This window comes from Falco cherrug, chromosome Z, assembly GCF_023634085.1.
Source record: "Falco cherrug isolate bFalChe1 chromosome Z, bFalChe1.pri, whole genome shotgun sequence".
Lineage (NCBI taxonomy): Eukaryota > Metazoa > Chordata > Aves > Falconiformes > Falconidae > Falco > Falco cherrug.
In genome coordinates, this window is record NC_073720.1 from 60,683,243 (window position 1) to 60,706,246 (window position 23,004).

The following is a 23,004-nucleotide window of genomic DNA, read 5'->3' on the forward strand; positions in this document are numbered from 1 at the left end:
TTCTCAAGTTTTTATTCTTTGAAACTTTTTTTCTTCTTTCTTGTTCTCAAAGGTCCCAAAGAAACAAGTCAAATAAAACCAAAACAAACTTAAGAACAAATAGCTTAATAGCTGATACTTCCAGGAGGTCTTGAAGACAGTTTTCCTTACCATTGTTGCAAAGCAACACCGAGACAAAAAAATACAATCTTTCTATACAGTGGGATATCATTAGGGTTTTGTCTGAGCTGAAAGGCTGATTTGTTACGTGTATAATGAAACAGAAGTTCAGGGCTCAAGGTAGTGTGCATCCATTGAAGTATAGTGTTGAGCTGTTTTGCTAGTAGCTGATCTATAGTGTAGACATAAAGAAGTACTTATTACTACATTCAGTTCTGGAATTCTTTGTGACATGTTTCTCTAGTTAACCAATTTAAAATGTTTTTGTTTGAGCTTCTGATTTTGAGGGGAAAGCTTTGTATTTCATGTTAGTCAAACCTGAGATTTTCACTGTGTGCTGTTTCTCTTTGAAAAGAACAGATTTTTGAGAAAATAATGTCGTCTTTGGGGCATTTACTTGCATGTAAGTTTTAGCTGAGGGGCTGTAACTCAAACAGCTGAACTGGAATTTTCTGTTGCCGAAACAACAGTAGCTGTAAGCCTTTGTCATTTCTTTAATCTATGCTATCATGAAGCTGAATTTGAAATCTGAACAGCTGAGCTTATACCAAGTCTTGACTTGAGTCTTAAACATCATGTTACGGGTAACCTTCAGGAGGTGGATCCTTGTCCTCTGCAAATTAGTGGGTGCTTTACTCTGTGTATTCCACAGAGTCAGAATTTTGCTGTTTGAATAAAACATCAAAATCTATAATGCAAATTTGAAGACAAGTGTTAAATTTTATTGAAATTGATGGTAACTAAAACAGTGAACGTATCAGAGAGCAGCCCAGAGGAGAAGGACTTGTACAGCTGTTGGGATGAGAAGTTCAGCATGGCCTGGCAATGTGCACTTGCAGCCCAGAAAGCCAACTGTACCCTGGGCTGCATCACAGCAAGCATGGCCAGCAGGTTGGGGGAGGTGATTCTCCCGCTCTACTCTGCTTTCGTGAGAGCCCACCTGGAGTGCTGCATTCAGACCTGGAGTCCCCAGCATAAGAGGAACCTGGACCTGCTGGAGTGAGTCCATAGAAGGCCATGAAGGTGATCGAGGGCTGGAGCACCTCTCCCATGAAGACAGGCTGCGAGAGTTGGGGTTGTTCAGCCTGGAGAGGAGAAGGCTCTGGGAGACCTTACAGCAGCCTGCCAGCACCTAAAGGGGCCTACAGGGAAGCGGGAGAGGGACTTTTTGCAGGGGCATGTAGTGGTAGGACAAGGGAATGGATGTAAGCTGAAAGAGGGTAGATTTAGATTAGATATGAGGAAGAAACTCTTTACTGTGAGGGTGTTGAGATCCTGGAACAGGTTTCCCAGAGCAGCTGTGGATGCCCCATCCCTGGGAGTGTTGAAGGCCAGGCTGGACGGGGCTTTGAGCAACCTGGCCTAGTGGAAGGTGTCCCTGCCCATGGCAGTGGGGCTGGAAATAGGTGATCTTTAAGGTCCCTTCAAACCCAAACCATTCTGTGATTCTATAAAGGAATACAAGCTTTGACTTACAATTTTTTACCAATTGGAGAAAGTTCTAAGGTGTTAAAAGCTGAGCTCTTCAGTATAATTATTTCTTTGTAATCCACCATATGTATGAAAATTTTCTGTATTTGCAATATTTATTTTCTGCAAGTGAATTTTATTTGGGGCATTTGTACTGTATATTGATACTTACTTAGAAAAAGAGGAAGTGAACATTATGAGCTTAATTTTTTCTCATTTGGTCTCGTTGTCTTATGCAGTTTCTGTTCTTCCATTTTAGGTGAATATTAGGCTACAAGAGACTAATACTTATAACTGTAAGAACTGTGGAATAGCAAATCTACCTTTTTAATAGAAAATACCCTAAAATATTTTCTTCTGGATGGCTGTGTTATACTGTGTGTAGTAAAATCTTAAAAAAGTTTTTATTAGAAATTGAAGTACTTGACTCTCTAGAATGTTTTAAAAAGAATGCCAGCCTTTTCTTTGCAAATGTCAAACTTTCATAATTAGCTTTTCAAGCTGCATAATTCTGTTTATGGCATGACGTTGTATATACGGTTTCTATAAACATTGAACAGTTTTGTCAACAACTGATAGCAGTAGAATTATAATTAGATCTATTTATAAAATTTGGTATACAGATAAAGAAAATTGGATGTTTTCATCTGTGCTAATTGACATGTAGAACAACCGTGTACTCTGCCTTACTGTGTTTTGCTGCTTTAAAAAATAAATTATAATATGGGAGTAATACTGTAGCTGTGTTTCTTATATTAATGGTAGATCCAAAAGCTGTATTTAAAAATTGAGTGTTTATGATAATTTTATTTATTTTGTAATTAGTCAATGTGTTCTGCTGAGGAATAATGTATAGCAAAAGAATTCAGTCCTTGAGGCAGATGGGAAAATGGGACAGTTTAGCCATTAGTGAGGTTTCTGAAAGAGAAATAGTATTGATAAATCTCTGGTTATGTGTTTTTGATAATTTTTAGTGTAAGTGTTCAGTTTAACTGTTGAAGACTCTTTGTTGTGGTTTGTGGGTCAGAAGCCCGTGCTGGTACATGGTATAGTTTGACATATGCTGGTTTCTGGTAAGCTGAAAGCCGATAGGGGATGTATTTTAAATACATGCATGGAGAAGTTGTAGTTTTTAAGCCTTTAAACTATGACATATAGAGGTAATTTTGGATTATGTACTCTAGGGCATACTTGAGTAGGAGTGGCCAAACATGCAATAAACCCAAGAAATAATCCAGCATTCCTCTGTCTGCTACCACATTGTCTCCCTCTTCCTTTTTCCCTGGCCAGTGTATCTCCCAAGGGAATGGGCTAGGGCAAGCAAAACTTGGTGCTTCCAGCTTTGACTTCCAGCTGCCTTGTCTTCTCCTCTTTCATCCACTCACTATACAAACCCAGTCCTCTGTGTCCCCTGTGCAATGCAGTCCCCTCCAAACCCTCTTCAGTCACTTTCTTTTATTTCTTCACATGCACATGCCTCTCTTTCTCCAGAAAGACATTACAGTGTCTACATCTTGGTCTGCAGATGACCAGGTTGACACTGTAGCCTACTGTGTTTAGAAACTGAGTGTATATGATACTTAGAATTATTCTGAAAGTAGTTGAGGTATTCTGGTTTGGCATTTTATATATATGGAAGGAATTTAGTCAAGGCAGATGTGAAAATGGGATGGTATACCATCCCATTGTATTGGTACATTGGTGTCGAGACATGCACATGTTTGGTAGAATCTTTCAGGATGTTATTCTGGGTGTGATGTGTTAGGATTTGGTTTTTGGTTTTGTTGTTTCCTTCAAATGAGCTATATTTAATTTGGAAATAAACAATGCTAATTTTTTATGTTTTGAGGAAATAGAAAAAATCCAGTCTTTCAGTGAAATATGAGTTTTGATTGTTTCACAGAGACAAAACCTGTTATCTCTGGCAAAAAATTTAGTAAGAGTTGAGATTGTTGTCTCTCCAAAACAGTTTTACAGAAGTTTTTAAAATGGATTATTTCATTTATACCTAAATGAGAAATACTCCTCTGGTGCAACTCTGGAGATGGATTTTGTCTTTGTTGTGCAGATTGACTTTGTTCATTTAGCTAAACTATCGTGTAAGAAGTATGTTCCTTCCACATATAAAATTAGGTCAGCAGTTGAGATTGTTTTCAATTAAATGACAGATATAATATCCTTTTAAAGTATTTTTTATTATTCTTGTTTAAAATGTAGCTGACAGTGGTGAGGTAGTAAATGTCCAGAAAGCCATATGAAAGGACAAACAGACAGCTGTCTCAACTTCATAGTTACCTAGGGAATTCCTGAGTCAAAAGTGCTGCCTTAGTAGCTCTTCAGGATTCTTTTTGTGTACACATGTCCATTCACCATGAAACTGCACAAGTTTTTCATGCTTACAATAACTTTCACCAAAAGATTTTACAGATCAGCTACATGCTAGTTGAGGAAGAATGTCCTGTGTTTTTAACAAATTACATACTCTTTCCATATAATGCCTTACAGTTACATTGAAGGAGATTGGGAAGGTCCATTAACTGTATTTCTCTTCTCGTATGTTGCTCCTCAGTCTCCTTGTGCTTCAGCAGTCCTCATTTTAGTTATTCCTTCAGGATACTGTGCGTTTCCTACCTTTGTGATGCTTGATGCCCTTCTCTAAACCTTTTTCATTTTGAGTATATCTTCCTTGAGGTGAAAAAATTGCATGCTGTTTTATGTGGATCTAATAAGTGGCATAATAATGCTGTCTAGCCCTTTGCTAAGTAACATCTTGTCTGATGACTGCTGGACACTGAGTTAACATTTCCATTGATCTTTCTATAGTAACCCTAAGATCTCATGCCTGAGTGCATTTGGTAAGCTCACAACAGATTACTAAACTTGAGTATTTTTTTCCTCATATGCATCTATAAATATTCATGCTGTGATTACCATTTTGTGATTTAATCAGTACATCTTAAGGTTTTTTTCCCAGTTCTTCCCATCTGGTTCCCCTGTTTGATCCCCTCAGACAACATCTTCATTATCATCTGTATCACCTCATATATGAGGACCCAACTAATATTTCTGGGGCACTCCACTGAGTGCCTGCTTCCTCCTGTAAAAACTGAAAATTGTATTTAAGCTAAAACTTACTCAATTTCCTTTAAAATTCTAAAGCTAAACACCATCCAGTCCTCAATTTCTTTTTATTTCATTTATTCTCTGACCTCTTTTAATGACACATGAGGAGAGATTCATTGACTTTTTCATTGAGAGACATGGAAATCTCTGAAGTTTTTTCATGGTGAACACAGATGCAAAAATAATTATTTTTTCCCCCTGCCAGCTCCTTTTGTATAGTGACTGTCCTTTACATTTTCTGACAAGCCTTTTGACTCCAAGGTATATGAAAGAGGATTTGTTACTGTTTTACAGGTTTTTCCCTCAACTTTTTTTTGACGTGCCTTAATGTGTTTCTGTATTTTAATTCATTGCAGTTCATAGTCATTTGTATATTCCTCATGTGATACAACTTCAGCTTTTCAAGGTCTGCTCTCAAGCCTTTGTTCTGCCACTTAGCTATGAATGCTTCCTTTTTATTTTTTCAAAACTACTCTGTGACAGGTGGTAGAAATGTTAGAAGACAATCTTTTTTATTACTTTAACTATTTTAAGATTATAAGAAATGTAGCAGTCTGAAGGAGATTGCTTTAGTTAGTGTATGCTTACTTGTGGAGGTAGTTGTGAATCTGCATTTCATTATTGCAGATACAGGTTTCATTTACAATGCCTTAGGTTCCTGAAAAAGTATTAAGACAGTTCATAAATATCAAAAAGATAACAAGGATGTGAATAAGATCATATGTGTCTCAGTAAGGAATCATGTCAAAATAACGTCATACTCTTTTATGGGAAGGGCAATACATGATCAAGTTGAAAATATTCTAGTAGACATGCAAAAATGTTTGCATAAAGCTTCTTGGAGAATGGTTATTAATGAGGTCCTGTCAGAATAATGTATCCTATGGGACATTGCAGGATATATGTTGAAGTTAGGTTTGGGTAGTGTTTCAGTGTTTCAGTGTTTTGTTAAATTTCCAGGCATCACTATGCCTTGAATGCATTGAAAGTGCATGGGAGGGCAGCTGTAGAGTTAAAAATAATTGGAAAAAATGAGAGGTGAGTCCTAAAAATTAGTATTACTTGGCAGGATCAGATGCCAAAGCAAAAGTAATGAGTGATACTATGTTTGTATGGTATTAAAGCTCTCACTCTCTCTCAAATGAGCTAGAGGTATCTAGAATGTAAAGTTACTCATTGGCTTTGAGTTTTGAATGAAGTTGCACTTGTGTAAGATTGTGAACCAGTCAACTGCAAAAAGACAACAGGACTTAGAAGGGAAGACCTGTAGGTCTGTTTGTATGAAGTTTAGAAGATCGGGCAGAAGAGGAGAGTATGTAATCTAATATGTAAAAGATGTATTGCAGAGAATGGTAGAATCTATTTTTCATACCCATGGCACATATGAAGTAAAGGTTTACATGAAAGCAAAGAAGATTTACATTGGAGAGTGAAGGGGCAGGGAGGTGGAGAATGCTTTCAGCTAGCATAGCACTAGACCTGAATGGTACTAGGAAGTTGCAAAGTTATGTGTCACCGGAGTTTTTTTGAAAATTGTAAAAACGTGTGCCACATAGTTGTGCAGTTACTGTGGCAAGGAATAGAACAGGTGACTTGTAGCTCTCAGGTTCGGCACTCAACTGGTCAGCATGAACTTGAGGACTTTGAATCTCTTAGTAGTATAGAGCTGAGACTGAGGATCCAGCTTCCTGATCATAATACTTACAGTGATAAGGAGATGTTAAATTGTAGTGGAGAAGCTGCCCATTTTGGACAGGAGTAATAGTGTGAGATTTTAACTACCCATATGTAGACTGCATTGATGCTATATTGGAATGATACGTAACAGTAGAATTACTGCTCACAATGAATGACAGATTTTCAGTCAGTCATGGATCTGACTTACTAGAAAATCTCTTTCTTCCTAAAAAAAAAGTTTGGTTTTTTTTGCTATGAGACAAATAAAAGGTTAGCGTTATGGTAGTCATGTGTATGAGTTTTGTTCTTTATTCTTAATAGTTGTATAATTTTTATACTTGTGGAGATAGTGGTTTCTATATACTTTTAGATAAAGAATTCTCACATTTCTGCTCAAAGAAAATACAGCAGTTTTTTTCTTATTTAGTCTTCTAATTAGAAAACCAAGATATTTGGTCTTACTAATGATGTGAAAATGGTCAGATTTTATCTTCTTCGTACTCCTGTAGAAAAAGGTGCAAGTTTACCGTAAATCTGCTAGATTTGTGTCATCTACAAGTCGTATATTTTTTAATCACCGCATGATTTTTTCTTTTTTTTTTTTCTCTTAGGAAAAGAGACTGAAAAAGCCAAAGATCGGTGTGATAAAGCCACTATGAAGCTTCATATGTTGCATAATCAGTATGTGTTGGCACTGAAAGGAGCACAGTTACATCAGCACCAGTATTATGATACTACGCTTCCTCTGTTACTTGATTCACTACAGAAGATGCAAGAAGAAATGATTAAAGCCCTGTAAGATGTATTCTTACATATTTTTAACTTGTGAAATTTTATATATGTGTAGTATACTAACTAAATTGTAGGATTATTTGAAAATAATAAACTAGTTAACTAATTGTGTGTCGGGGGTAATGAAAAAAGATGTTTTAATGTTTCAATTGGCAAAAGTCTATCCAAATAATACAGACAGTAATTTTGAGTGATTACTTAAACATTCTAGCAAGGCATCGTCCTCTCATAAAACTTTAAAATCTTACAGATTAACTGCAGTGTTTATAGCTGAGCTCATGTTTTGTCCTTCAGCTGGTATACTACAGCAAGTCTGTTGCCTCTTCAATAGTCTTGTTTTTACAAAATTCCACCAACAACAAATTTGGTTTAAATTGGCCGACTGTCTTGAAAGTCATTATGGAGGAGTGCCAGGCAGATGCATGGTTAATCGTGTGTGTGTGTGAGAAGTAACAACACTGTAAATTTGGTCTCACTGTAAGGAATCCAACCTTAAAAATACAATTACCTTTTTCCTGAAAGATCTTTTTTTACATCATTACAGAAGACATGCAAGCTGATGATCTTGGAGAACAGACAATGAGGACTTTAAGCCCTCTTTTCTGGTTTGTAATCACCATGCTGCCTGTTTGTCTTCCCTGAAGAATGGGAGTTGGTTAGGGAGTCCGTTTTGTAGATCTTTTTCTGCTGTGTTAGCCTAAATGAAAGGGTACTTACTGGTTTTTTGTAGGTATTGTTCATTCAGATATGAGGCACTCTTCTTTAACTCATCTTCTTACCTTCTAAGAAGTCTACTTTCATCTTGACTTCAGCACACAGGAAGTGAAGGAGAGTTGGGGATTTCATGCTGTACATGCTTGTGTGGTGCAGGCACCATTAACTGCCCTATGGAGTATCATACTAATTCCTTTGATTCTGGTGCAGGTATCTAAATCAAATAGATCTTCGTAGTAGTCTCTGTATGGTCTTTTTTGTCTTAATTTTGTATGTAAAATCACAGCAAAAGGCTGCAGTTAAATTTGTGTGTTATAATTAAGGTGATTTTTCAGAATTTTGAGATATGATAATTCACTGAGGAATTTTATGATGGAACAAGAACCTATTTAAACTGCTCACCTTTGCTGTCTGGAGTAAAAATCTGTAAAAAAATACTCTTGTCACTACATAGACATATTTTGTGAGATCTGAATGATTGGAAAATTGCTGCTTTGTAGTACCTTTGGTGTACAAAAAGAGGTGGTGATTACAGGTGTAGAGCTCAGTGTGGTCATCTGTGTGAAACATACTTCCTTAATTGTCTTGATTTTGCAGATAAATTGGTTCAGTAAACTTGAAGAAGTGTAGATTAATGTTGCTAATGAATTTTTTTTTAATTGTTGTAGATTCCCTTTCTCTTCCATATGGTATTGCTGTAGTTGATATTTGTCTATCTTTTAATCACACTGTGGACTATTTTCTGTAACCTTTTCACACATGTTGTTCATGGGCAAAGCAAGAGTTAATGCTTTTGCTTGTCTGTTTTCTCCTCCTAAGAAGTATTGAAAAAATCCAATCACGTAACTTTTCTTACAGAGTAAATGTAACTTCAGATCTTATCCAAGAAAAATCTGTTGATACTTTTTTCTCTGGGTGTCCTTGTGGGCTGGCCAAAATTCATCAGTATTTTAAGAAATCCTACTGTGCTTCACAGCCTGGCATGCTAGCAAGTTTGTCAAAGATCAAATAGGAAATTATTTGGCAGGTAATTTGTGGAAAGCTGAAACTTCAAGAGAATACTGAGGATATGTCACTGGATGCAATTGAGAGCAGTGGCAAAATATCACCTATTCTTTTACTATTCTCTTACCAGCTTTGTTTTTCCCACTCTCAGAAGCAGGTAAAGATAAGGTTGGGTTGCTTGTATTTACTTACAGGAACTTCTTGCTTGATTTTGTTTCTTGTTGTAAATACATGCTAACTTGTGATTTATGCCTGTTTTTGTCTTGAGTGACCAAGATAGCTAAAACAATAAAGAAATTCAGATTTTATAGGAAATGCACATTGTTTTGTGGTTTGTTTTGCTTTATGCCAGAATATAATTACCAGTCAGAACATGACAAGCCTTAGTATAGGTTATAACGTGCATGTTAAGTCCTTTGTGAGAAAGAGTGTCATCAATGAACTGTATACAGTCCTCTTCCTTGTAATCTCTAACAGTTTTGAGTTCAGCTACCCTTTATAGAGGTACTGAAATCAATACAAGGAGTATGGTTTTAGAGACTTCTGACTCATAGCCAATTTCTAAGAAAAAGGCCGCAGCTGATCTGTTATTTCTTCAAGTAATATATTGTCTTATTTTTTCCCTTCTTAGCCAGTTGCAACAAGAGTTTATAGAAACAGCAAATTGAAATTTTGAACTATCTTCAATGCTATCTATGCCTTCAGTGCCATGTTATACACTATGATTTTTTTTCCTCTCTAGAAAAGGAATCTTGGATGAGTATAGCCAGATCACTAGTCTTGTAACAGAAGAGATTGTGAATGTCCATAAAGAGATCCAGACCTCAGTTGAACAGATAGATCCTAACTCTGAGTATAATGACTTCATAGATACTCACAGGTACACATTTTCATCTTAGTGTGCATGCTCATGTTTCTTTTTGAGAAAACCTTGCATTACACTGCAACAGTGCTTAAGTGATCAATTTGTTTCTGTTTGGTCCCTTTTACATTGTTACTTGTAAATCTTTATCCTAGTTTGAAAAGTGTTCTACTTGCACGTACAGAAAACTGGCTGAAAGTCAGGTTTTTAACCTGATTGTTTCTTTAATCATCCATCTCTTTGGCTGCCTTCAGAGGAACAAAATTCCTGTTATGGTTGTTAGATGTGAAGAGCCATAATTTGATACTGACAGCAGACTACACATGATAGTCCAGATTCAGTGTGAGCTGACCTACTGTTTATTTGGATGCATTTTGCGTTCTGGGCTAAACTAAGTTTCTCTGCTTTATTTATTGTGCAAATACTGGTTTAAAGTGAACTCTAGCTACCTGTCTGTACTCTGCAGTTATTTCAGGTTGAGCAGTGCCTGAGTCTACAAGGTATGCAGATAATGCAAGGAAGTTTTTTACTTTAAAAGTAAACGGTGTTTGCCATTTATTGAACTGCTGCTTTGTATTAGTATATGCAGAAACAGTCCTAATACTTCTTGCGTTATCTTTTTTGGTGTTATGTGTGAATCGGTAATTGTCACATGCAGGTTTATAACAGGATCACCTAAGAGTAGACCCGTTCACATTGATACCCCTTGAGAACTTTGCTTATGCTGTGATCTTGATTTAAAAAACTGTATGCTATTTTAGTATCTGGTAGGATTTTAAGACTTTGTTATTTATTCAAAGGAAAAAGAATATGTATCTAGTTGCTCCTTTTTCTTTTATTTCATATGTAAATTTAACTATATTATAGTTATTAAAATAATTCAAAATGGTTTATTTTCTTTATGGTCTACTCAAAGATGTTAATGTTGAAAATACAACATTTATTTACTAAATTAGGTCATCAGAAGTTGTTGAACAAGAAATAGAGTTTGATACGTCTTTATTAGAAGAAAATGAAAACCTTCAAGCTAATGAGATCATGTGGAATAATCTAACAGCAGAAAGTTTACAAGTCACGTAAGTCTTTACGAATCTTTCATCCTTTGGAAATGCTGTTATACATGTGTATACTCAGATCATCTCATAGCTGTGTCTGCATTTTTAAAGTCCGTTTTGTAATAATAATATTTTCATGCTATAGACTATTTTCCATGCCGGTTTTATTGTTCCTTTGCACAAAATACTCCTCTCCCACCCTCCAGAAACTTACCAGCACTTTGAATATATATTCCTTTCCTTGCCAGTTAATTTATTCAATGGCCCAAATCCATCATGAATCCTCCTTGGGAACGTACTGATTCATCTTCCCAAAAGTCTTTCCATATTCAGCACTCTAGGAAAAATACTGAAATATTTTGATTAAACCACGGTACAGTAATGTAGTCAGTGATTTAAATTGCCATGCAGAAAATTCTAATGAATATATTTATTTCACTCATTTTGTAACTGTTTGCTTTCATTTTCCAAAGGAAATTCTTCATTATTATAACCTTTAAAATATATTAACTGACTAACACAGATGGAGCTGTTGTATTACATTTCATGGAGCTTTTAGCTATTCAGAGTGATAAACTACCTCTCTGTGTGTTTTGTTAATATATTGCCTAGTTAAATATTTCCATTACTTTTACCAGCTTCACCTTTAATAATTTGTTTCTGGGAGACAAACCTCCTGCTGAGGTTAAGATGTTCTTTCTTACTATGCTATCAGCCTCAACTTTTGACAGAAAATGGTCCAATGCAGTCACTTGTGAGACTGCAACTATTAATTGTACATGTAATCTTTTTTTACATTGATCATAACAATTTGAAAAGGAAAATTTCATTGGTTGGTGATGTTTTTGTTGCCTCTACTGTATTTCAGACTATGTTTTACTTATTTGAAGTTGTTTTTTTTCCTTTAAAAAGCTTAACTGATCCAAATAAGGTATCAGTGGTGTGTTGTGGGTTTTTTAAAAATTTTGATCTGCTTAATCAAACTATCATCCTTATTTCTTGTAGGTTTTTCTGAAAAACCACAATCATAGGGAGTTGTAGTAGCAGTGAGGTATTTTAAATGTAAACACACTGCAGTATCTTCTGCAGATTATTCTAATCCCTGTATTTTCTCAACATGGCAGAATCTCTGGATTTTAGTAATTCCTTTTTGAAGTCATTAATCATCTTGTGCAATCTGATTAGTTTTGTGAATTTATTCTTTAATAGGGATGGAAATAGCCTACTTAATATGAAGTTTCAGCATCCTTTATCAGACTCCTCTTTAGTCCTGAAGCAGCTGCATCTTTCTTATGAAAGGATCCCATGATAAATAAAGCCCCTTCCTTCCCTTTATATGTGTTTCTGTTTGTAATATATTCTGCATCATTACTAAATCAAGATTATTCCTGCTTAAATTATGTAAGTGTTGTACATCTAGGTGTACTTCAGCACAGTAACAGGAAAAATACATGTACTGAATCCCTCTTTTCAATGTAGTGTTGAAGTTTTTCAAAGATTCTTCCATCCATTCTTCAAAAAGAGAAATAATTTCTTGTTTGGCTTGTTTTCTGTATCCCATTGTTTAGAAATAAGACATCAGCGTGTCGAAGTGAAAGAGATGAAATGCTGCTTTTCTAGTAAATTATTCTGATGAAATGCTTATTTGTGTTTTAGACGTGTGTTTGCGTATTTGCCTACATACACACATTTCTGATGTGTTGTGTTACAAATCTTATATTCACCTATTTTGATTTTTTTTGTGAATTTGGGAGAGAAATTTTATGGTGTGATACTCTTTTTGGAACAGGAATCAAATAGCTCTTTTTAAGTGTTGCTGTCTTTAAGGTGTTCACTTTTCTGGTATGGATTTGGGACCCCAATCAAAAAAGTTTTAACTGTTTTAGGTCAGATCGAAGATTGACCTGGCCGATTTTCTTCTCTATTACATTAGACAATGGGGAAGAGTTTAGGGAGGAGAACAAGAACAGGATGATTGTGCAATACTGTTTCCTCAGAAGGTCTCTCAGCCTCCCCTACTTTTCAGCTCAGAAATGTTTTGACACAGAAGTAGTATTTGTTTATAATAGCCTTAGAAGTATTTTTCTTTCATGAGTTTGTCCAGTGAGTTTCATTATGTACAAGTATCTGGTGTCCACAGAATTTTCAGACAAGGAATTCCATAGTTTAATGTTGCATTATGTGAACCTGCTACATCTGAGTTCAATTTTATGGGCCTTAAACACTTGTTTTGGAAGAGAATAGGAACAATCTATTCCTTTCTGCATATATTGTAGACCCATGTCATACTTCTCATCTGTGATCTTTTTTTTAGAGCCATCTTTAGCTTTAGTCAGTCCTTTCACAAAACTTACTAATATCCTTTATCAAGGTTGTCATCTTTATTTGAATGTTTTCAGGTTTTTGAATGTTTACTGTATTGTCCTTGAGATGAATGACCAGAATTGCACAGGTAATCCAGATGTGGTTTAGAGAAAGGCATATTGAGGTTTCACTGTATCCTTGTTCTGCTTTGTTTGTAACAAATCGTAGAGAATTGTTCTGTTTGATTTTATGACGACCGTGGTATATATCTAGCCAGTATTTTCACAGAAACCTCTACTGTAGTTCCAAGATCTCATTTCTGATTGGTAATGGTCAACTTAGAGCCATTCACCACATAAATTAAGCTTTGGATTGTTTTTCCCCTTGTGTATTCACCTATTTCAATATGCATTGAAATTAATCTTCTAAATGGCAGTCCAGTTATTGAGTATCATAAGATCCGGAATAATAGTTTTGTATTCTTAATGTTCAACCCCTTCCCCTTACCTCAAATAACATTGTGCAGTCAACATGCTTTGTCACTTATTAAACTGTTCTTTTATTTGGATTATTATGAACATATTAAGTAGTGCAGAATTTTGCAAAGCTCCACTAGCTCCTGGCACTGTAAAAAGTGTTTGTTCTTATCCTTTTTGTCCTTTTTTAAAAATTGCTTTTTAGCACAGATGAGAGCCCTTTTAAAATTGTTTAGTTCTCTTATAACTGCCTATGCTATATACCTTGTTAACTGAATTTAAGATATATTGTGTTATAATCTTGCTTTAAAACCACAACAGCCCAAACCACCCCACAGATACTTGCATCAATTTACTGTTCGTAACTAGAAATTCACAAGTAAGATAAGTGTATTACATCCTTTATCCAAGATGATGACTTTTTAAGAACCTGTTTTGTATGTGCCGAAATAATAGGAATTTGACTGTTGGTCTTTAGTATTGAGATCATGGCATTGGATCTTCAAAATACTACATCATTATGTTTCTTCAGAGGAGGACTACCTTCAGTATTTACCAAAGAAAATAAATGCCGTACACATAGTGAATTTATTTCACAGACTTTTAACAGATTCAAAGATGTATATTGATTTGGAATCAGTAATTTGTGGTTGAATCAGTTAATTTATCAAGTATGTGAGGGAAAAACGTCAGCTGTACATACATTATTATTTAAAGGGTTTCATAAAATGCATATTAAGGAAACATGATGAGAAAGTTGGCTCACTTGTACATTTTTCAGTAAGTTTGTATTTGTGAATAAAGTGTTGACAGAGGGAGGTATCTAAAAGTCAATGTTGACTAGCTAACCTTTCTAAGCAGTGAGAGAAGTGTGGTCTGTCCTGATAAATGTTGATGACTGTCACTGACTAATATTGAGATTGTCTGAAAAGTGTAACATAATAAAAGTTTATGCTACAAAGATGCATGCATTAAAAACTGAGAGGAGGCAGCCAAGAATGAAGTAGGTGTTGATCAGTGGGCATATGAATTCATGTCCAAATGAATTTAAAAAATCTTCTGTAAGCACAAGGATTTATTTTTATTGATATTTGATGCAGAAGGGTGCTAATGACTAAAGAAATATGAAAGGCAGCTTTCCAGGTGGCCGATCCTAATCTGAAGGTATCTGCTTTCTAGATTTGGTTTTGTCTCATTTACATGTGTTTTCATGCTGTTCAAACCTGACAATTTGGGATTCTGTGGTTGTTGAAAGGTTACAAGTATTATAGTGACTAACTGGTTAGGAATCAAACCCCTTTTGTAAACTGATTTTACCCAAGAGGCAAATAAAAGGCCACCAGAAACTCTCTCTGACAAACCACAACCAAGATGATACAAGGCAGATGCAGAGATGTCAGTTCTAGCCAGTTGGAATAAAATTTTTTAAAACAAACAATAGTGGTTGAATACAAGGAGACAAGTTAGTGTGTATATGGTTGCTTTGTTTTGTTTTCATGAGGATAAATACAAACATCCTAAGGTATCTCTGAAATTTGAGGGAGAACTACATCAACTTTCTATTTCAATGTGATGCTGCAATATTAAAGCTAATATTTTTGAAATGTTAAAATATTTTAATACGCTGTTTCTGCATGTATACACGCATACCTTCCAGTGACGAACAGTCTTTTTAATTTAGTTTTAATTTCTTGAATATTGGTCCTTGATCATGAGATGTAACATCTGCTTCCTGTAAAACAATTGTTAAGCCAATACAATGTTGATTAAAATTTTGATTAGAAAGCTGATCAAAAAACCAGTATCCGTAGTTACAAAATTGGTAGTTATTTTTTAGGAAGGTTTTGAAAGAAAAAATTTGATAGTGAATTGAAGACCCAGTGTAAGAAAATTATCATTTCTGAGTTCAGCATACAGACTGTACTAGCCTAAAACCAATAAAAATGTTTGTTAAGAAGGGAGCTTTGGGAATATTACTTTGAGAGAAATGTTTTAAGTATTTCCCTTATCTCAAGATAAACACATGCAGATGCTTGTTCATTTGGGAAATAAACTTTTATCGTTCACTAGATGGCTTTTTTATAGTAATCTAAGTCATCCAAGATAAGATCCAGGACTGTCTGAATAAAGAACATATGTAATCAACATTGTATAAATTAGACTGGGAGGAGAGAGCTAATTCAATGTTTAGAATCAGATCATTTAGTTTAGTATATATGGACACGAAACATGTTCTCCTGGATGTCTAGCATCCATGTAAATTACTCTCAGTTGACCTTCAGTGCCACTCCCTAATCTAGAATGATTTTGAGCAATACATCTGTGCAGTGGTAAGTACTATATGTATTTTGCCTTTGTTTAACTCTTTACTTCAATAACTTTTTTTAAAAAATGGGCCTCGAAAATACAGAGGAAGCAGAGTAAGATAGTTAAAGATGGGTGGGTGAATGCCAAGGAGATGTGGTACATATTTATTGGGTTAGTTTTTAAAAATTGTTCTCCTGGCTTAACAATTGCTTGAAGTCAACAGATATATTTTAATACGTATTTTGGAAGTCAGCATCGTGTGAGCTATTTATCTGCATTGTTCAAAATACAAATGGTATTGTGCATTTGTTGTCTTTTTGGCTGTTGTAATGCTTGCCAGTATAATTGGAAAGTGTTAATGTGCAGTAACCCCTTCTCTGTTAGTATTGAGTGTCCTTGTAAAAGTTTTATCTTTCCTTTGAATTAACCGTTACCAAAGATTGTATGGCTTTAAAAAAGTTAATTATACAGATCACCCTTACAACGTAAAGTGTCAATTTGTATTTTTATTTCTAGAGGTGAATATAGCCCAGCTACTGATTCTGTGTATTTATGTACTGTAGAAGCTGGAAGTCTTTCATCTTTCGTAAAGTGTCTCATAATTTAGCAGTGTAATTAGGAAAGCATTAATTCAAAGAACTCATCACACATTCTGGAAAAAAATAATCTTGATCGGAGAGCCTGCAGGCAGCAGATCGTTCTGTAACCTTGTATGTATACAGAGGCTAGTGTGGGATCTGTAGTTTTATGGGTTAATAGCATAATATAAAGGTATATCCACAAAAAAAGATCACCAAGCACTAAGTAAGATAAAAAGTAATGCTCCTTTTCATCTTCAGGAAAAAAAAAAAAAGGTTCCCAAATATTTACTGTTTATATATTCACAGTGTAGGTTTCTGAAATCTATGTCTTCCAGGTTAAAAACAGTAATAGAAGAACTGATTCAGACACAACAAACCCTTTTGAGCAAAGAGGAACTTGTGTTGGAACTGGAGAAAAAGATAGAAGAGTCCTCTAAGACTTGTGAAAAGAAGTCTGAGTAAGTTGAAATGAAATATCGAAATATAGTAATTCGAGGGGAAAGTGTCTATAATGCAGTTCCTAAGACTTAAATAAGAAATAACCTCCACTAATCTTTTTCTGCTTTTCGTGTGCAAGATTTATTCTTTCTTAGGCCATAATGTGTTTGGAACTTGTCAGGCTGAGTTCATTCTTTTTGCATTTGCTTTACAAACTAAATGTAGATCTGGTACCTAGTAGTACTGCGTATTAAATAATGAAAGCAAGGGATTAATGAGTGTTTTACAGTGCCATAAATAAAACATTATTATAAAGTATCATTCTTGGGCAAGTTCTTCAGCTTTTCTCCTAGCTCTGATTAGAAAAAATATTCACATTCCAGTCTAAACTGAAGTTAATACAACAGATAAAGACACCTTCTGTCTGTAGTGATCTTGTTGCAATCAGTCATAGCCTTACTAACTTGGTCATAAATATTAGTTTACGATACCGGTGAATTGGAATGTAAGCCCTCAGGTAATCCTGTCTTGAAGGCATCTTTTCACTCGATACATTGGGTAGTATTTCATTCATATCCAGAACTATATGTGTGTATATGGTATCAGTGTTTTGATTAGATGCTTTCCTGTTCTTTTGTTGTTGAAGGTGCTCACAGTATATTTTCCATTTTTTTTGATTCTTGACCTACCTTCCTTGTTGAATGTTATTTGAAGGATAAGCTGTGAATTAGATGAGTCTTGTGGTGTTTTTTAGTGGGTTTACCCCCTGCCTCCAGATTGTTTTGTTACGAGTTGCCTCTCTCTGAAAATAGATCAGATCATCCCTGTGTTTCTTTCTACTCCTTTGACTGATGCTGTAGGAGATGCTGAGGAGATTATTTCAGTTCAGATTGCACCAATACATGTAAGTCACATTAAAAAGCATGAAATCTGTCTTCGTTTTCTAGTTGTAAGATAAGAGTTTCCCTGAATTCAGCCCAGTTCTGATTTGTCATTGGTTATGCCTTCCTGCAGCAGACCCCATTTTCACCTTTTCACTGCAGTGCAGAGTGATCAGGATATTTTTGCATGTACTTATGTTCCCTAGAAGATCCTATCCAACTGTTGCATGTTCTTGATTGCTGTCATAGCATATGGCACTGGCCTCGGTGCTGCAAGGCAAGGTGAAATATAAAAAGTAATTGAGCAATAAATGAAAGCTTGCCTCTTGAGCCAGAGGTCATTCTGTTGGTGCAATGCCAGCCTGTTGTCAGGAAATAAAGTGAGGACATCCACTCCAAATGCAAGAGCTCTAGACCCTGTGTTATTGTTGAACTTCACCCAAGGCACTGAGCTTTGCCCTTCAGTGCTGCAGAAATCTCTGCGTTATCTGGGAGGAATGATGGTAAAAGTCTTCAAAATCATGTTTTCTGTCTCTTCACTTGAACCAGTTTGGACTTCAGCTGTCTTGCTGATCCCTTCTGACACAGCTTCAGAATCACGAGTTCTGATTTTTTCACTGACTTGGCAGTGGCAGTCTGAGTTGGGGCTTGAAAGCATTTCTCCGTCTCTAATTCTGGCAACACTGCAAATGGATCTTAGCAGGTACTGCACTTTTTGTTAGGGCATGTGCAGCAGTGTTATCTGCAGGCCTCTGATTTTGTGTTCCTCATCAGTATTTAGCTGTCTTTATACTATTATGCTGGCACCAATATGCCTTTATCACCTTCAAATGACAGCATCACCTGCAACACAAGAGTGTTTTTATTATGCTTTATTTATATATGTGTATGTCAAGTATACCATCTGCCCTTTCAACATGATAGCATATTGAATATTTGGGTTTTGGTTCAGTTCATATTTTTGCTACTTCCCAACCTTTGGACGGTTCTGCTTGCCAGGATTAATTACACAAGTTCTCACTCTGTGAGCTTGCTAGTAGCTCTTGCTAGCCACAAGGACTATGAAGTTTGCACTCATGCAAGCCATAGGCAAATAATTTTATAGGTTCTAATTCCTCATGCATAGATGGAATGGGGAGCATTCTGTGTTGGGTTTGGGCAAATAAATGAGAAAATAATCCATCTTGCCACAGTTCAGGAAAGAGTATAGCTCATGCTTTTTAACTTGCACGGTCTATCTTGTTACACGCAGATCATGGTAAGTTGAAACCATTCAGTGTTTGGGATCTTGTCATTCTAGCCAATGTGTATTCACCAAAGCCCAGCTGATGGTGGAGGGCCATCATTTTCATAGGGTGATCTATTTTTTTCTCTCATAATGAGGACCAGATGAAAGATTACTATCTTGAAGATAATGCCAGGATAATTTTTCATTTCTCTGTGTGATGCTTTTAAATATGTGCATTCTCATGCCAGTTCTCAGATTCAGGTCCTCTAATTGTGTCTTCATACATCATATTATCCTTTTTACATGAATGATCATTCTGCTGATTGTATGGAGTTCTGTTCTTTGGTGACTTACTACAATGCTCATCTATAGGGATACATTTTTTATCTTTTCCTGCCAATGAGAATTTTATGACAGATGGTTCCTTATCACTTTGGAACCTCTTTGCATAGTCATTTGGCTCAGCATCTGTTTGTGAAGGAACAATCTCAATGACTTTTTCTTCAAGGGTAAGGCTTGCAGGAGGGTCTGTCTTCCAGGGATTATGCTGAAGATACAGGGTGACAAAATACTGTGATTTTTCTTCATACTGTCCTCATTCTTAATAGTCCAGGTCCCTTTACCCCTTCATCTGTTCTTGCAGATGGTGACAACTCTGCATCTCTTTACAGACTGCATGTCACTGGGCTCCAGTTGCATGCCTTTAAAGGTGTCTATATTGTACTGTGGATGGTTCTGTCTTTCAGATGGCTTCTGTTCCTATTTAGTTTTGGCAGTTCTTGGGGATAATAGAGTCACCTAGGTACCTGTAGATGGTCTAAGTGGTCTGCTTGTCCTTCAGTAATTGAATTATGTCTGTCATGGAGCATTCAGAGGAATGAGAGGTATTCAGAGAATAGTCATAAAAACATGCAGAAGACAAGAAAAAATTGATTTTAACTCCTCATAGAGTTCAATTTATTTAGCTTCATAAGAAGAATGTACGCTGCAGTCCAGAAATATTTAGCAGTAGGGACCTTTCAGTTCAGAAGAGACAACAGATACCTCTAACTTGATGGCAGATGAATTTATACTGGATATAAAGTGATTTTAATAGTGCAAATTATTATTACAACAACTATGTGGATTGCAGTGGATTTCTCATCGCTGGAAATAAATATCTAAAAATGTATTGCTTCTCTAAAGGATGGGGAACCCTAGTGTAAATTCAGGATGAAAGTATTAGTTTCATCTATATTTATTACATCATATTTGTGATAGATTGAAAAGAGAATGGCAAAGTAGATGTTCGCTTGCATCGTCTAGTAGCTTTGAAGATTTTCTAGATTCGCTTCATGTGTTTATGCCTTTGAACAAATAATTCTGTTGAGGAATTTTCATGGGTTTTTTTTAGGTTTATGGAACAAATAATGTATTTTAAATCATGTGTATTTTGAAATGGTTATTTTTCTCTGTAGTATTGTACTCTTGCTAAGCCAAAAGCAAGCACTGGAAGAACTTAAGCAAACAGTTCAGCAATTAAGATGCTCAGAGGCAAAATTTGCAGCCCAGAAAGAACTACTGCAACAAAAGGTCCAAGAGAATGATGGGAAGGAGCCACCACCTGTAGTGAACTATGAAGAAGATGCTAGATCAGTGACTTCTATGGTAAGTTTTACACCTGTTTTACTGAATTGTGCAGCCTTGCTGTGGTACTTTAGTCCTGACATCAGTCTCAGGGATAGTCACGGGGATGACTGAAGTGAATAAACTTCACTTTGCATTTGTGGAGACTTGTTTAGAAAAACAGTTCAGTTATGTGATGTTTTTTGAAGTTGCTATAACTTGTGACACCCTTTGTATGTCTGTGGACTTGGTTTGGCCTTTTGTACACTTGATGCTAGATTCTTGTTAAACTTTTCTATCATCAATAGTGTAAACCCTTAAATAGATTTAGTAAACATAACTGAGAAGTAGAAATTGGTAATTTAATTGGCTGTGTTGAAGAAATACAGTGACACTTGTAGACAGGAAACTAACAGTAAAAGGTGTTGGAATCACTGCACGTGTAATTGAGAATGTACTGTATTTACATTTTTCTTCAAACAGAAACAAATGCACATTTCTTTGCAACTTACTTTTAAATGTTTACATGCTTTTAATAATCACAAGGAACTTTTTGTGCTGTGATGAGACCCCCATGTACTTTAATTTGCTAAGATTTTGTGTGACTTCCTTTTCTCAGTGCAGCTATGTGTAGAGATAGTAGGCGACATGAAAAAGCCAATAAGCAGTACCTGTTTACTAAAGGGACAAGCAGTAATGTTTGCTTTTAAGGATTAATTTGACATATACAAGATGCTTGTGACTTTTTTTCTGTAGAGGTTTAGCTTGCCATTTCTTTTGAACTGCAGAGCAGTAGCTCAGTAAAATGATAATGAAATTGTTGTTTCTGAGAGGAATGTTTTTGTTTTCTCTATTTGTGCAACCAAGTTTGGTTTTTTCTTCCATTCCCATTCTATAGTTATACTTAATTGTCAGTATTCTCTTGCTTCCACTACTACTTGTAGACTCACAGACTCATAAAATAGTTTGGGTTGGAAGGGACCTTTAAAGGTCACCTGGTCCAACCCCTCGGCAACAACTGGTTAATATTTACAAGGCACTAGTGGGTGGTTGCAATATTCACTGGTACAAAACATTATTTTACGAATCTTGTATGCTTGTCATGATCTAGGAGGCGTTGATAAAGCACAAAAAGATGGAGGAGAAAGGAAGGATCAGGGTAATGATTGTGAAAGTTTGGAATCTTTTTGGGGTGGGCTATCTTGTTAGTTATTTAATGTAATATCCAGTAGTAGTGCTAGTGAATATAGTCTGTAAGTGTTAGTTGAGGTGATGAGTCTAATCAAGAGAATGGTATTCTTCTCCCTCTGTTCAAGGTTGCTACAGTCTGTCTGCTGGTGTCCAAATCTCTGTTTCAGTGGGTGAAAGAAAATAATCCTTGCATATATGTACAGTACACAGTGAAGAATTCTGACCTCTTAATTTTTTGGAGTAAAATTTATCTATGAAAGCTTATCTTTTTTTTTTTTTCTTTTCTGGAGGAGGTACATACTGAGATTTCTAGAATATTGCATCTATGTTGCATATATTAAATGTGTTGAGAGTAAGAAAAATGTTGCTATTTTGGCGTCTGAGGATTTTGTCTTATAAGCAGTATGCAGCATAAAAAATAAAGGAATGTGATTTAAAGGCTGGCTAATTTTACTTGATTAAGTTATTTAAGACAGGCAAATACCACTTAAGTTATGTTTAACTTATGAAGTTGATACTGTGTGCTAGTAAAATTGACTAAAAAGCAGTAGATACAATGCAGTATAAATTAAAACTTTTTCAGATTGCTGTTCTTTGAGAGGACAGTCTTGACTTCATCTCAGGATGAAAATATAATACACTGATGGGCTGTTTGTATAAATAAGCATCCTGTTGATTTTTATAATAGGATTTTTTTTAAGTAAAACTCCTTAAAATTATACAGTTGCTAAATGATCAGAAATGAAATGTTCTTACTGCTGATTGCTCATCCTGGTGTCATTCAAGAGAATCATTGTTTCTTCAGCTATAAATCTATTTAGGTTTCTCCTCTTTATCTAAAAGAATGTAATCTAAATATTGTCTGATACTACATCTGAATGTGGTTATTCATCCTTCTTCAGAAATCCATAGTAAACACTTGTTTTACAAATTCTTTTCCTAAGAATGACAAAATCATAATTGACTTGTGTTGTGAGCATGCATATGAAGTAAATTTTCATGTGTTCAGTCACAAGTAGATTTTTTTTTTAATTTAAAATAAAAAATATGATGTAAAAACAACTTCATAAAGTTTCATGTCTCTCTAAGTATTTATATGTTATCATATAAATATAGCCAATTTCATAGTGGAATAG

At 35.5% G+C, this 23,004-nt stretch overlaps 1 protein-coding gene across 6 annotated transcripts in view; it reads left to right on the forward strand.

The window, feature by feature from the left end:
• The window catches only part of FER (FER tyrosine kinase), a 192,825-nt gene that overhangs the window by 37,928 nt on the left and 131,893 nt on the right, over positions 1-23,004 (forward strand). For 5 of the 6 annotated variants that reach the window (XR_008730193.1, XM_055698687.1, XM_055698689.1 and 2 more), the window contains 5 exons: positions 7,041-7,224; positions 9,683-9,820; positions 10,759-10,878; positions 16,861-16,983; positions 20,530-20,719. Coding sequence is in view for 5 of the 6 variants with exons in the window: in XM_055698687.1 (XP_055554662.1) it covers positions 7,041-7,224; positions 9,683-9,820; positions 10,759-10,878; positions 16,861-16,983; positions 20,530-20,719 (755 nt within the window). In the remaining variant the exon portion in view is untranslated. Of the gene's footprint in view, positions 1-1,888; positions 2,310-7,040; positions 7,225-9,682; positions 9,821-10,758; positions 10,879-16,860; positions 16,984-20,529; positions 20,720-23,004 lie in introns of those variants that run through there. The other variant, XM_055698691.1, reaches the window with a different exon arrangement.